The 12,448-nt window shown below is 45.7% G+C and overlaps 2 protein-coding genes across 6 annotated transcripts in view; both read right to left on the minus strand.

The window, feature by feature from the left end:
- LOC144325930 (uncharacterized) overlaps nucleotides 1-4,065 on the minus strand; it is a 93,490-nt gene extending 89,425 nt beyond the window's left edge. For 2 of the 5 annotated variants that reach the window (XR_013391083.1, XR_013391084.1), the window contains exon 1: nucleotides 1,294-2,831. Coding sequence is in view for 2 of the 5 variants with exons in the window: in XM_077920930.1 (XP_077777056.1) it covers nucleotides 1,294-1,552 (259 nt within the window). In the remaining 3 variants the exon portion in view is untranslated. Of the gene's footprint in view, nucleotides 1-1,293; nucleotides 2,832-3,837 lie in introns of those variants that run through there. The other 3 variants (XM_077920933.1, XM_077920939.1, XM_077920930.1) reach the window with 3 other exon arrangements.
- Nucleotides 4,066-6,845: 2,780 nt separating this feature from the next.
- The window catches only part of LOC114592141 (uncharacterized), a 49,770-nt gene continuing 44,167 nt past the window's right edge, over nucleotides 6,846-12,448 (minus strand). The window contains 2 exon segments of the mRNA XM_077923034.1: nucleotides 6,846-9,960; nucleotides 9,963-10,903. Coding sequence (XP_077779160.1) covers nucleotides 9,793-9,960; nucleotides 9,963-10,903 — 1,109 coding nt within the window. The 3' untranslated portion in view covers nucleotides 6,846-9,792.

The raw sequence follows: 12,448 nt of genomic DNA on the forward strand, positions 1-12,448 counted from the left end.
GCACGCAAATCAAAACGTTAGCTGGACTTTAGGAATCACTTGTAAATAAGTTTATGGACACTTTAGATAAATGAGAACTGTGGAGAATGTATCTATACAGTGGTACCTCATGTTACGTAACCCTCTGGTATTTTTCCGGGTTTCGCCACTCGCACGCGTAGAAGCACTCTATTGCGCCGTGTGCGTGTGCAGAAGCGATCCTCTGGTTTGCAAAAACCTCGGGATCTGTCATTTAAAATGCTATAAAAACATTATATCAAATGTTTTTGATGTAAACTTGTATTTGTAAAAACCAATAAAAATATTTCAAAAAAAGGGGAAGTCCATAGATTGACTATGCTTCTGTTGATTCATCATTTGCAAACCCAGAAATAGGTGTTCCTGTTTTTGAAGTTTGCCTTGGAAACCGAACGTGCTCCTGAGCTCCATTTTTACTGTTGCGCAGCAAATTTAAGTGCCCCCCATCCTAATTAAGGCTTTTTTTCATTCCGTTTTAGCCTTGAGCAGCTAATTTAAGTCGTCTCCATCGTAATCAAGGTTTTTTTCATCCCATTCGTTCCCTTGGACAGCTAATTTAAGGCCCCCCCCCCAATCAATATTCAAGCTGTTTCTGGTTGCAGTGTTCTGAGGTGACATTTGCAGCTTTAGTTTTTTCCTATTTTTTGCATTCTTGTTTGTGTGGCTTTTTCATTTTTGACTGAGGCTTAGTTTTTTGTTTTATGATTGATTGATTGATTGATTGACTGACTGTGGAAAGGGATATAAGCTCCCCATTCAAACATTGACTATCATCAATGCAGGTACGAAAAAATAATAATTTTAATTTTTATCATATACAATACTGTCTTAAATATTTTATGGTACAGAACATTGATTATTGCTTTCATTTTACGGATCAATGGTCTTGTTTGATAGTAAAATTCATGTTAAATTGCTGTTTTAGGGGTTGTTTTTAAAAGTCTGGAATGGATTAATCCATTTTGCATTCCTTTCTACGGGACAGCACACCTTGGTTTTGGAACGCTTTGGTTTTGGAAGACTTCCAGAACCGATTAAATTTGAGAACCGAGGTACCACTGTAACTCCTAAGATTTAAAATCCTGGAGGGAGAAAATCTGCCCCCACTACTTTATGAAAGGGATTCAAGATACAAAGAGCTGCTTTGGAGAAGGCCTCACCCCTTCCTTCTTCCTGTCAGGAACTTCCTTCCATTTGTCTCCTCTCCATCTTTTCCTCTTTCTCCCTCCACCATCCATCTATCCCTGTCCCCATCTCCTCTCCCCTGGAACTCACCAGATTTCTCCAAGGTTCCTGGGAGGGAATGCTCAGAGGTTGTGGGGAGGGATGCGGGAGACAGCCTGACCAGGTCAACCGTCCATCTTCCTCCTTCCATCCTGGCCAGGCTTGCAGGTTCAGTCTCAGCTAGGTTTGCAGGTTCAGCTTCCTGAGGAGCGCAGAAGCCAGAGCCAGTTGCAGCTTCCTGGGAGGGAGGGAAGAAGAAGAAGCCAAGGGAGTCTGAGAGCCCCTGCAGGGATTCTCCTGCCCAAGACATTCTGCTGCCCCTGAAGAAGCCCCAATTGGGCACCCCCTTCCCAAGAGCCCCCACCCATTTTCAAACACCTTTGGCAATTCCTTTCATCACCTCCTTTCCTTTTTTATTTATTTTATTTTGTTTATTCAATCTTTATTGGTTTAAAATCAACACACACTCACCAAAAGCTTATAAATAGGAAAAGAAACAAAACAAAAAAGCACAATACATTTCTTACGAAAAGAAATAGAACAATACACAAAATTATTCCAGCCATCAACTTCCGACTTCCTTGATATAGGTTATTTATTTTCTTAATAAGGTAAAGGTACCCTTGACCATTATGTCCAGTCACACATGATTCTGGGGTTGCAATGCTCATCTCGCTTTACTGGCCGAGGGAGCCGGCATTTGTCCGCACTCAGCTTCCGGGTCATGTGACCAGCATGACTAAGCTGCTTCTGGCGAACTAGAGCAGCGCACGGAAACGCCATTTACCCTCCTGCCAGAGCGGTACCTATTTATCTACTTTTGATGTGCTTTCGAACTGCTAGGTTGGCAATTTTCTTAATTTCTTGCCTCTATTTTTCAATAAACTTTATCCTTGTTAAATCTTGTCTGAATTCTTTGTACCTTATTCAATTGTGAGAGTTATTCAAAGCATTTTAAAGTTTTTATAAGGGGACACTGTTCTTTTAAATATTATCTATAGCTTTCTCATTCCCTTTTAAACTTTTGGGTCGATCGATTTCTTATCTTTTCCGTCATCTGTGCTACTTCTATATATTGAAGGATTTTTTCTTGCCACTCCTCTTCTGATGGAATTTTATCTCCTTTCTATCCCTTGGCAATCAGCATCCCCACTGCAGTTGTTGCATAGAAAAAGACCCCTTCCCAAGAGCCCCCGCCCATTTTCAAACACCTTTGGCAATTCCTTTCACCTGCCTGTCCCACCTCCCTTCCTAAGGCTGGCATGGTATGCACATTAGTGGCCTGAGAGTAGATCCCATGGAACTTAAGAGTTCATCTGCAAAGGACTGCTCTGAATACATGGGTGGCCCTTGCATGGAGAAGAAGGAAGCCCCTTGCTTGCATCTGGACCCCCTGGGAGAGGCGGGGGATCCACCCACTGCTCCCTCCGCCCTCGCTGCCTCCTCCTCTGCCCTCCTGCCCTGCAAACACCCTTTGCTCTTGTTCCTCAGGGGAGAGAGGCAGGAAGAGCCTTCAAACCCATCCCTTTCCTCCTCTGCTGCCTTTTCTTGCAGCAGCCCAGTGAGAGGGGAAGGAGCTGCAGCGCCTGGTTCACTTCATGGTTTACTGGGATTGTGTGGGAGTGGGGGGGGGGGGTTAAAAATGGTGAGGAGACCCCCCCTCCAGTCCTTTTGGGAAACAGGAGCTTTGGTCAGGAGTCAACAACTTAGATGACAAGTTCACAAGAGAAGCACTTTGGAGCACTGCTTGCTCTTACTATGTGTTTGGACCTAGAGGACAACATACACGTTTACACCACCTGGTTCCTTAAAGAGGGCATTTCTTTATATTTGAGGGCCATTTTTACAAAACAGTAGTCTTACGATGGCAGCCCTGTACAGGAAAGTTTTCGATGTTTTAAATTTTTTGGTGTTTTTGATGGAAATCGCCCAGTGGCTGAGGCAACAGAGTCAGATGGGCAGGGGGCAAGCAATGAATTATTTATTTTTATTTTACTCTTATTCTTATTAGTATTATTCCCTCCTAAGCCCATCCTGTTATGCATGCTGATCAGAGACTTTGTCCCAACCTCCCCCTTGAACGCAAGAGGGCTTCCTATTTTTACAGCTATTCTTCACATTTCTATTCTGCCCTTCCTCCAAAGATCACAGGGCAGCTTACAAGAGAAAAACGCAGAGATGCATAGCAGAGTAAGAAATAAAAACAACACCCCCCACCCAATTCAGTTGTGAAGTCCATAGATTGTTTAATGAGCCAAACGCCTGGGAGAAGAGCAAGGCTTTCGCCTGTTGCCTAAAGATAAGGTCCTCCTCCGAGGGGTCTTCTTAATACTATTAAGGCGATCCTGGCCAGCAATGCCCACCCCTCTCCCGCCTCCTTCCTTGCAACTCCCTTTCCACCAGATCCCTGCAGGAGGAAGCTTCTCCCCCCCCCCCACCTTCAAGCCCCATTTAAGAAAACAGCTCCCTTCCCTCCCTTCTCTTCTCCCCGCCCGGATCTTGTGCAGGGCCGCCTCTCCCCGTCCCGGGGCTTCTCATCCTGGACCCCCTCGCAAAGCCCCTTCCCTCCTTCCCCGCCATTGGCTTTGCACTCACCCGAAATCCCGGGCAGCGGGGGCGGGAATGGGAGCCCCCGCGTGGGAGACAGGGAGTGAGGGCGCTTGATTAGGAAGCAGCCCCTCCTCCGCCTCCGCACGACGCAGCCCCGCTTCCCCCCTCCTTTGCAAACCCCGATTTTATCTCTGCTGGTGAAGCCGGAAGTGGAAGCAACTCGGAGGAGGAAGGAGAAATTTCTCCCCACGTTCAGCCTCTTGTCTGTTATTTGATAATGTGGGAAGGAAAACCTTGCAGCACCCAACCAATGGGAAGACGGGGGCGGGAACGTGTGAATGGGGAATATAAGCTCATTCCTTGCCCCAGCTGGACTGTGCCTGCTTTGGCTCCCAGCTCTTGCAAGAACGTATTGTCCTCAATGAGGGACGCAGGTGGAGTTGTGGTTTAAACCACAGAGCCTAGGGCTTGCCGATCTGAAGGTTGGCAGTTCGAATCCCCGCGAAGGGGTGAACTCCCGTTGCTCTGTCTCTGCTCCTGCCAACCTAGCAATTCGAAAGCACAAAGTGCAAGAAGATAAAGAGGTACCTGTTGTAAACAAAATCTGTCCTTATTCCCTTATGGGGGAGACAAGAGCCCTTGTAGAGTCCTTTGCAGGTTCTCCATTAGTGGGAGAAAATAACAGAGGCCAACCAGAGAATATTGAGAAGCAAAGCAGCTAGTAAGACTGATCTTTATTGAACTGTTTCAACAGGGTGCTCCCCTCACACGCAGGAGAAAGGAGGAGGACCCCGAACAAAGGTGTGCCTGCCCTTATACAGATCATTTAAATTTCCTCCCCTGGAGCTCAAGACCACCCCTCCATACATCATACATACATCACAAAAGAGGTGTAACCCAAGACCACCCCCCACAAACATCATACGTACATCACAGAAAAGGCGATCTACAACAGAAATTTGAATGTTGTTGTTTTTCCTGTGTGCCAGGTTATCAGATAATGCCTTATCTGACTGCCTTTCCTGGTAGTCTGGCCATTTTTGAGACGGTGATTACCCAATTTCTGAGAGAACGGGAAGGTTCCTTCACCCCCTCCCTCCTTGCAGGGAAAACATTTGGTCAGTTTGGGAGTCAAAATGGTTTCAGGGCGGTCTTCCTGTGCTGCTCCAGACATCTGGTCCACATATCTATGTACGTGCTTGGTTGGTACATTTAGGAACATTCATTTTATATATATATATAAGACTTTAATTTTTTTTTAATACCGCTACAGCAGGAAAGTAAACTGCGTTTCCGTGCACTGCTCTGGTTTGCCAGAAGCGGCCACATGACCTGGAAGCTGTACGCTGGCTCCCTCGGCCAGTAAAGTGAGATGAGCGCCGCAACCCCAGTGTCATCCTCAACAGGACCTCACGGTCAGGGGTCCCTTTACCTTTAGTCCTCAATAAACTCTTTACTGCTTCACCAATTTTGTTCAGATGGTATTTGAAAGAAGGGGATCAAGGGTCTCAGGACCCACTTCTTACAATGTATGAATTAGCTTACAACAAAAAAGCCTAATAACACTTCTGTGTAACTGAATAAATTATTTTAATAAATATTTAAATGGAGAACATATTTTGCCTTCTCATGTTCATGTAAACATGGTTCTATTCCAACCTCACTTAGTATTAAATTGTGGGTGGACATAGCAGACAACACAGAGATTTCTCCAAGTGGTTCTTTATAGTAAGCTGGAACTGAACTGAACAGCAAACACTCAGCCGCCCTCCTTTTATAGGCAGCCGGCTGTCAACAACAACCCAGGGTTTCCCGCCTAAATTGTCTGATGTGGACCTGAGTGAAAACTATACACACAATACCCCTGGTGGCCAGGGTGAGAACTTCAATACATAACACTTAGTCCCCCCTTCCACCTCAGCAAAGAATTTTTTATACAGAAATCTCCTGACAGAAGTCTCCCTGTTTACAGGGAGGGCTCAGCCTCTGTCTACCTTATTGCACACTCATTACACACAATGTCTTTTGCAGCGTCCTGTATTCTCCTCAAAGAAACACTCCAGAGACACAGGAACAGTGACAGGCAGCAGCAGCAGCAGCAGCAGGAGCTAGACAGATTAGCTGGGGATTTTGATCCAGAAAAGGAGCAGACGGGGAAAGGTTAAGCAGACCCGCCCATGTCCCCCTTAGGTGTCCTCAGCCTTCACCTGCTTCATGACTCCACCTTGCATGAGAAAGAAGGATGGAGCTCCAGGAAACAGGAAGTGGTCCTTCAACCAGCCAGGACATCTCACCATCACATACAGATCCCGTCTCCTGCTGGGGAGTCAAGAGTGGCCCTGGGGTGGCAGAGAGAGGAGGGGAAGGGGCCAGGGACAGAAGGAATGGCAGGGCTCCAGATGCTCCCTTGGACCCCCCCTCCCTTGACACCAAGGGGAGCTCCTCTTCTGGGGCTGAAAGCATTGGCGTGGAGGTTAGTTTTTGTTAGGACTGCAAGGAAGGGGGGAAAGGAAACGTAAAACACACCCACCCATGGACACACTAAGAACTGAATGAAAATAGGCCTGACTGAAGGAATAGCTACTGGAGAGCATAATGTGGGGTGTAGCTGTAATGCTCACCTGCCTCCCTGGACTGGTCTTTTCTTGGGGTCAGGGAGCTGAGGTGGTCGATCAACATGAAGTTCCCAGGTTACCTTTCCTTCTGGTCAGCTATTCCAGCTCTTGTCTCCTCCCCATTTCTTTCTTTATGGAGGGGCAAAGGCTATGCACTTTGTATAGATGCAACTACAACCCACAACTGGAATCTTCTGGGTGCACTGCGCTCCCCCCCCCCCGATAGAATAGATTCCCTCAGCATCTTGCCCCACCTCCCAGAAGGCAAGATCATCTGGTTAAAGTGTTTGTTTTGGAGAACATTATATTGCATTTATCTTTGTATCAGTAGTAATAAATATATTAATTGGGTTATGAATAACAGTTTAGATACTGTCAACATGAACTTTGTCTGAGGATTCAGACATACCCATTTCGTTCAAGAAAAGATGCAGAAAATACTTTTCCTTTTTTATTCTGGGCACTTGACTTCTCCCATGCTGCTACCATCCAGGCAAACGTTTGGGGCAGATATCCAGGGCCCCACTCAGCAGCAGCAACCGGGGGAGGAGGAGGCCCCACAAACATTTCCCACATTTTGAAGTTAAATGATACAAAGCCCCTTCAAGAATTGACAGAAGCTTACCAGGGTACATTTCCTACTAGTCAGCTATTCAGGCTCCTTATTCCTCCCCATTTCTTTATGGAGGGTCAAAGGCTATGCACTTTGTATAGACGTAACTACAACCAACATCTGGTATCGTCTGGGTGTACCAAGGTGGCCTCCTTCTGCATTGTCAGCAAGTGACAAGTGAGATCTGGATGGAGCCCGGACAGCCCCGTGGTTTTCCATGGATCTGAGGGCAATGAGACGGCTAGAGCACCAGTGGCAGAAACCTCATTCTGAATCTGACCAGACACGGGTTAGAGCTCAACGTTGAGCCTACCAAATGGCGATAGCGAAGGTGAAGAAAACCTTCTTCACCCCCTCTATTGCATCTGCAGAAAACAGCAGCAGGAGACTCTTTCAGGTGGTTAGCAATTTAATGGAACCATCTCTCCAATGGAGTCCGGTACGGGGCACATGATCTCCTGCAATGATTTTGCAAAGTTTTTTTTGCAGATATAGTCACTCAGATTCAGAGAGGTAGACTCCTCCGTGGGAGCAGGGCGGGGGCTGGTGAGTGCTAGAGTCCTGTCTAGTCAAGTTGTGTGGGATCAATTCCAATCTGTCCAAGGATGTGGACAGGCTGCTTGGACGAGTGAAACCAACCACCTGTCTCCTTGATCCTTGCCCATCTTGGCTCATAAAAGCTAGCTGGGAAGGGCTGGGCGATGGGCTCCGTGGGGTGGTGAATGCTTCTCTCTGTGAGGGAGCCTTCCCAGACACACTGAAAGAGGCAGTTACAGTGGTACCTCTGGTTAAGAACTTAATTCATTCTGGAGGTCTGTTCTTAATGTGAAACTGTTCTTAACCTGAAGCACAACTTTAGCTAATCGGGCATCCTGTTGCCGCTGCACGATTTTTTTTTTCATGCATAATTTTTATTAATTTGCGTAGTACAAAATACAAAAAAAAATTCAATTCTCATTTTCACAGGCTTTTGGTATGACTTCCTTCAACCTTTCCACAAATCATCCGTTATAATCTTTATGAGGGTTCGCATTTCCTGTTTTATATTGCCATTATTCATCACAAGCCGCTGCACGATTTCTGTTCTCATTCTGAAGCAAAGTTCTTAACTTGAGATAATATTTCTGGGTTAGCGGAGTATGTAACCTGAAGCGTATGGCACCGAGGCACCACTGTATTAAACTGCTTCTTAAAAAAATAATAATCTTTAGACCCAGCCAATACGGCCAACTATCGCCCAGTCTCAAATCTTCCATTCTTTCGCAAAGTGAATGAGTGGGTGGTTGCTGAACAACTCCAGGGAAGCCTGGAAGATGTGGACCATTTGGATCCCTTCCAGTTGGGATTCAGGCCTCATCATGCGACTGAAACAGACCTGGGCACGCTGGTCGATGATCTCCGGCGGGCTAGGGACAAAGGTGAGAGCTGTTTCCTTGTTCTGCTGGATCTTTCAGAGGCTTTTGACATCATCAGCCATTAACATTCTTCTGAACCGTCTAGAGGGGCTGGGGGCTAGAGGCACTATTATACACTGGGGCGTGTTCAGAAAGTGGTGTTGGGGGATGAGTGTTCAGACCCCTGGGCTCTCACTTGTGGGGTGCCTCAGGGTTCCGTCCTCTCCCCATGCTTTTCAACATCTATATGAAGCCGCTGGGAGAGATGAGGGGGTTTGGGCTGGGTGTTCATCAGTATGCGGATACCCAGCTCAACCTCTCTTTCAAATCAGAACCAGTGAAGATGGTGGAAGTTCTGTGTGAGTGTCTGGAGGCGGTTGGAAGATGGCGGCTAACATATTAAAGTTGAATGCTGATAAGGCAGATGTCCTGTTTTGGGGGGACAGGAGGCAGGCAGGTGTGGAGGACTCCCTGGTCCTGAATGGGGTAACTGTGCCCCTGAAGGACCAGGTGTGCAGACTGGGAGTCATTTTGGACTTATAGCTGTCCATGGAGGCACAGGTCAATTCTGTGTCTAGGGCAGCTGTATACCAGCTCCATCTGGTACGCAGGCTGAGACCTTATCTGCCCGCAGACTGTCTTGCCAGAGTAGTGCATGCTCCAGTTATTTCCCGCTTGGACTACTTCAATGTGCTCTACGTGGGGCTACCTTTGAAGGTGATCCAGAAACAACTAATCCAGAATGCGGCAGCTAGACTGGCGACGGGAGGAGAGAGCAAAGTTTTCACTGTGAGAAGCAAAGTTACAGGGAACCAGGCAGAGGGCCTTCTCGGTAGTGGTGCCCTCCCTGTGGAATACCTTCCCACCAGATGTCAAAGGAAAAAACAGCCACCAGACTTTAAAAGACATCTGAAGGCTGTCCTGTTTAGGGAAGCTTTTAATATCTGAAGGGCTATTGTATTTCAATATTTTGTTGGAAGCCACCAAGATTGGCGGGGGAAATCCAGCCAGATGGACGTGGTACAAATAAAAATTATTATTATTATTATTGAAATTCTTTTCTGTACATCCAGAGACTTGACAATCATCTTCACTTCCCAGGAAATCTGGGAAACCTGAGCGGAAAACTCCATACATTTATATGGTTTCCCGCCTGTGTGAATTATCTTATGAATATTAAGGTCTCCACTCCCTCTGAAGCTTTTTCCACGTTTCATAAATCTAGTTTTCCCTATGTGAGTTAGCGGATGTTTCCTAAGGTTCCATATTGACTTAAGCTACTCCCGTTTGGGAGTTCGCCAGTGTAATGCAAGTTTATCCTCCCTGTTGAAGCTCTTCCCACATTCAATACGTTCCAATGGTTTCTCCCCTGTATGAGTTAGTTGGTGTATTCTAAGTGCTCTACTTTTGCTGCAGCTCCTTCCACATGCCATACATTAAAATGGTTTCTTCCCCATGAGTTAGTTGGTGTCTTATAAGGTGTCGATATGGACTGAAGCTCTTTCCACATTCTTTCCACATTCAGTACATTTAAATGGCTTCTCCCCCCGTGTGAGTTCGTTGGTGTATTCTAAGGTGTTCACTTCTACTGAAGCTCTTTCCACATTCCATACATTTAAGTGGTTTCTCGCCTGTGTGAGTTTGTTGGTGTATTCTAAGTGTTCCATTGTGACTGAAGCACTTTCCACATTCAGTACATTTAAATGGTTTCTCCCCCGTGTGAGTTAGTTGATGGCTTCTAAGGTGTCCATTTTGACTGAAGCACTTTCCACATTCAATACATTTAAATGGTTTCTCTCCTGTGTGAGTTCGTTGATGGCTTCTAAGGTGTCCATATTGACTGAAGCTCTTTCCACATTCAATACATTTAAATGGTGTCTCCCCTGTGTGAGTTTGTTGGTGTATTCTAAGTGTTCTATTTCGACTGAAGCTCTTTCCACATTCAGTACATTCAAATGGCTTCTGCCCCGTGTGATTTCGTTGGTGTACTCTAAGTGTTCCACTTTCACTGAAGCTCTTTCCACATTCAGTACATTCAAATGGTTTCTCCCCCGTGTGAGTTCGGTGGTGTATTCTAAGTGTTCCATATCGACTGAAGCACTTTCCACATTCAATACATTTAAATGGTTTCTCCCCTGTGTGAGTTTGTTGGTGTAGTCTAAGGTGTTCACTTCTACTGAAGCTCTTTCCACATTCCATACATTTAAATGGTTTCTCCCCCGTGTGAGTTTGTTGATGTTTTCTTAGTGCTCCACTTTCACTGAAGCTCTTTCCACATTCAATACATTTAAATGGTTTCTCCCCTGTGTGAGTTCGTTGGTGTATTCTAAGTGTTCCATATTGACTGAAGCACTTTCCACATTCAATACATTTAAATGGTTTCTCCCCCGTGTGAGTTAGTTGGTGTCTTCTAAGGTGTCCATATTGGCTGAAGCACTTTCCACATTCAATACATTCAAATGGTTTCTCCCCCGTGTGAGTTCGTTGATGTTTTCTTAGTGCTCCACTTTCACTGAAGCTCTTTCCACATTCAATACATTTAAATAGTTTCTCCCCCGTGTGAGTTCGTTGGTGTATTCTAAGCTTTCCATTTCGACTGAAGCACTTTGCACATTCAATACATTCAAATAGTTTATCCACTGTGTGAGTTCCTTGATGTTTCTTTTGATAGTCAGTACATTTAAATGGTTTCTCCTCTATGTGAATTCGTTGATGTGTCCTCAGTCTTCCACTGTGACTAAAACACACCCCACATTCCAGGCATTTAAACTGTTTCTTTGTTTTCCCCAATGAATTCACAGATGGCTCTATAGAATTCTGGCCATCATCTTCCTCACCTGTTTGAGAGTGGGGGAGGGGGAAGAGAATCTTGTTAAGACTTTCAAGAAAGACAAGAAAGGAACTGAACACATGTCAGTCCCAGTATGTACCTTCTCTTATTTTAACACTGTCTCCTTTCTCCACTGTCCTCTCTATGTTCCAAACTTTTAGGAATGCAGGTGAGATAATGGCAAGAACAACACATGATCACTCCATTCACACTTAATAAACTGCATTATTTTATAATTTATGGTGGAACTGGCTGCTTAGACACATCTCTGTACAGTGGTACCTCTGGTTAAGTACTTAATTCGTTCCGGAGGTCCGTTCTTAACCTGAAACTGTTCTTAACCTGAAGCAGCACTTTAGCTAATGGGGACTCCTGCTGCTGCTGCGCCACCGGAGCACTATTTCTGTTCTCATCCTGAAGCAAAGTTCTTAACCTGAAGCTCTATTTCTGGGTGAGCAGAGTCTGTAACCTGAAGTGTATGTAACCTGAAGTGAATGTAACCTGAGGTACCATAGTATTTCTCTTTTTCCAGGGAGGAAATGATCACAGGCTCGAATAGCAGTCTCTCCTATGACTAAGAAGTAAAACTTTCGTGTTACTATGGCTTGACCAATACTTGAGACGTATCCAACTTGCTTGGACACTCTGACATACATTCTGGAAACGTATGTCCAAATCCTTGGTTCTGGACTTTAACTCTCCAGATTCTGCCAACCTAAGACAAGGTTGATTTTCTCCCCAAACAGTTATGGGCAAGTAACAATCCCCACAGGTTCAAAGAGCAGTCTCTCCTGTGACTAAGAAGTCAAACTTTTGTGTTACTCTGCCACAAGAAACTGTAAAAATATTGCAATATCTTAGAACAGGCATCCCCAAACTTGGCCCTCCAGATGTTTTGGGACTACAATTCCCCTCAGCCCTGACCACTGTTCCTGTTAGCTAGGGATGATGGACGTTGTAGTCCCAAAACATCTGGAGGGCCAAGTTTGGGGATGCCTGTATCAGAACATAAGAAGAGCCTGCTCGATTGGGCAGTTAATTGTTTATCGCTTTGACATCTGATGGGAGGGTGTTCCATAGGGCGGGTGCCATTACCGAGAAGGCCCTCTGCCTGGTTCCCTGTAACTTGGCCTCTCGCAGTGAGGGAACCGCCAGAAGGCCCTCGGAACTGGACCTCAATGTCTGGGCAGAAAGATGGGGGAGG

The sequence above is a fragment of the Podarcis muralis genome, chromosome 2, assembly GCF_964188315.1.
Source record: "Podarcis muralis chromosome 2, rPodMur119.hap1.1, whole genome shotgun sequence".
In the NCBI taxonomy this organism is placed as follows: Eukaryota; Metazoa; Chordata; class Lepidosauria; order Squamata; family Lacertidae; genus Podarcis; species Podarcis muralis.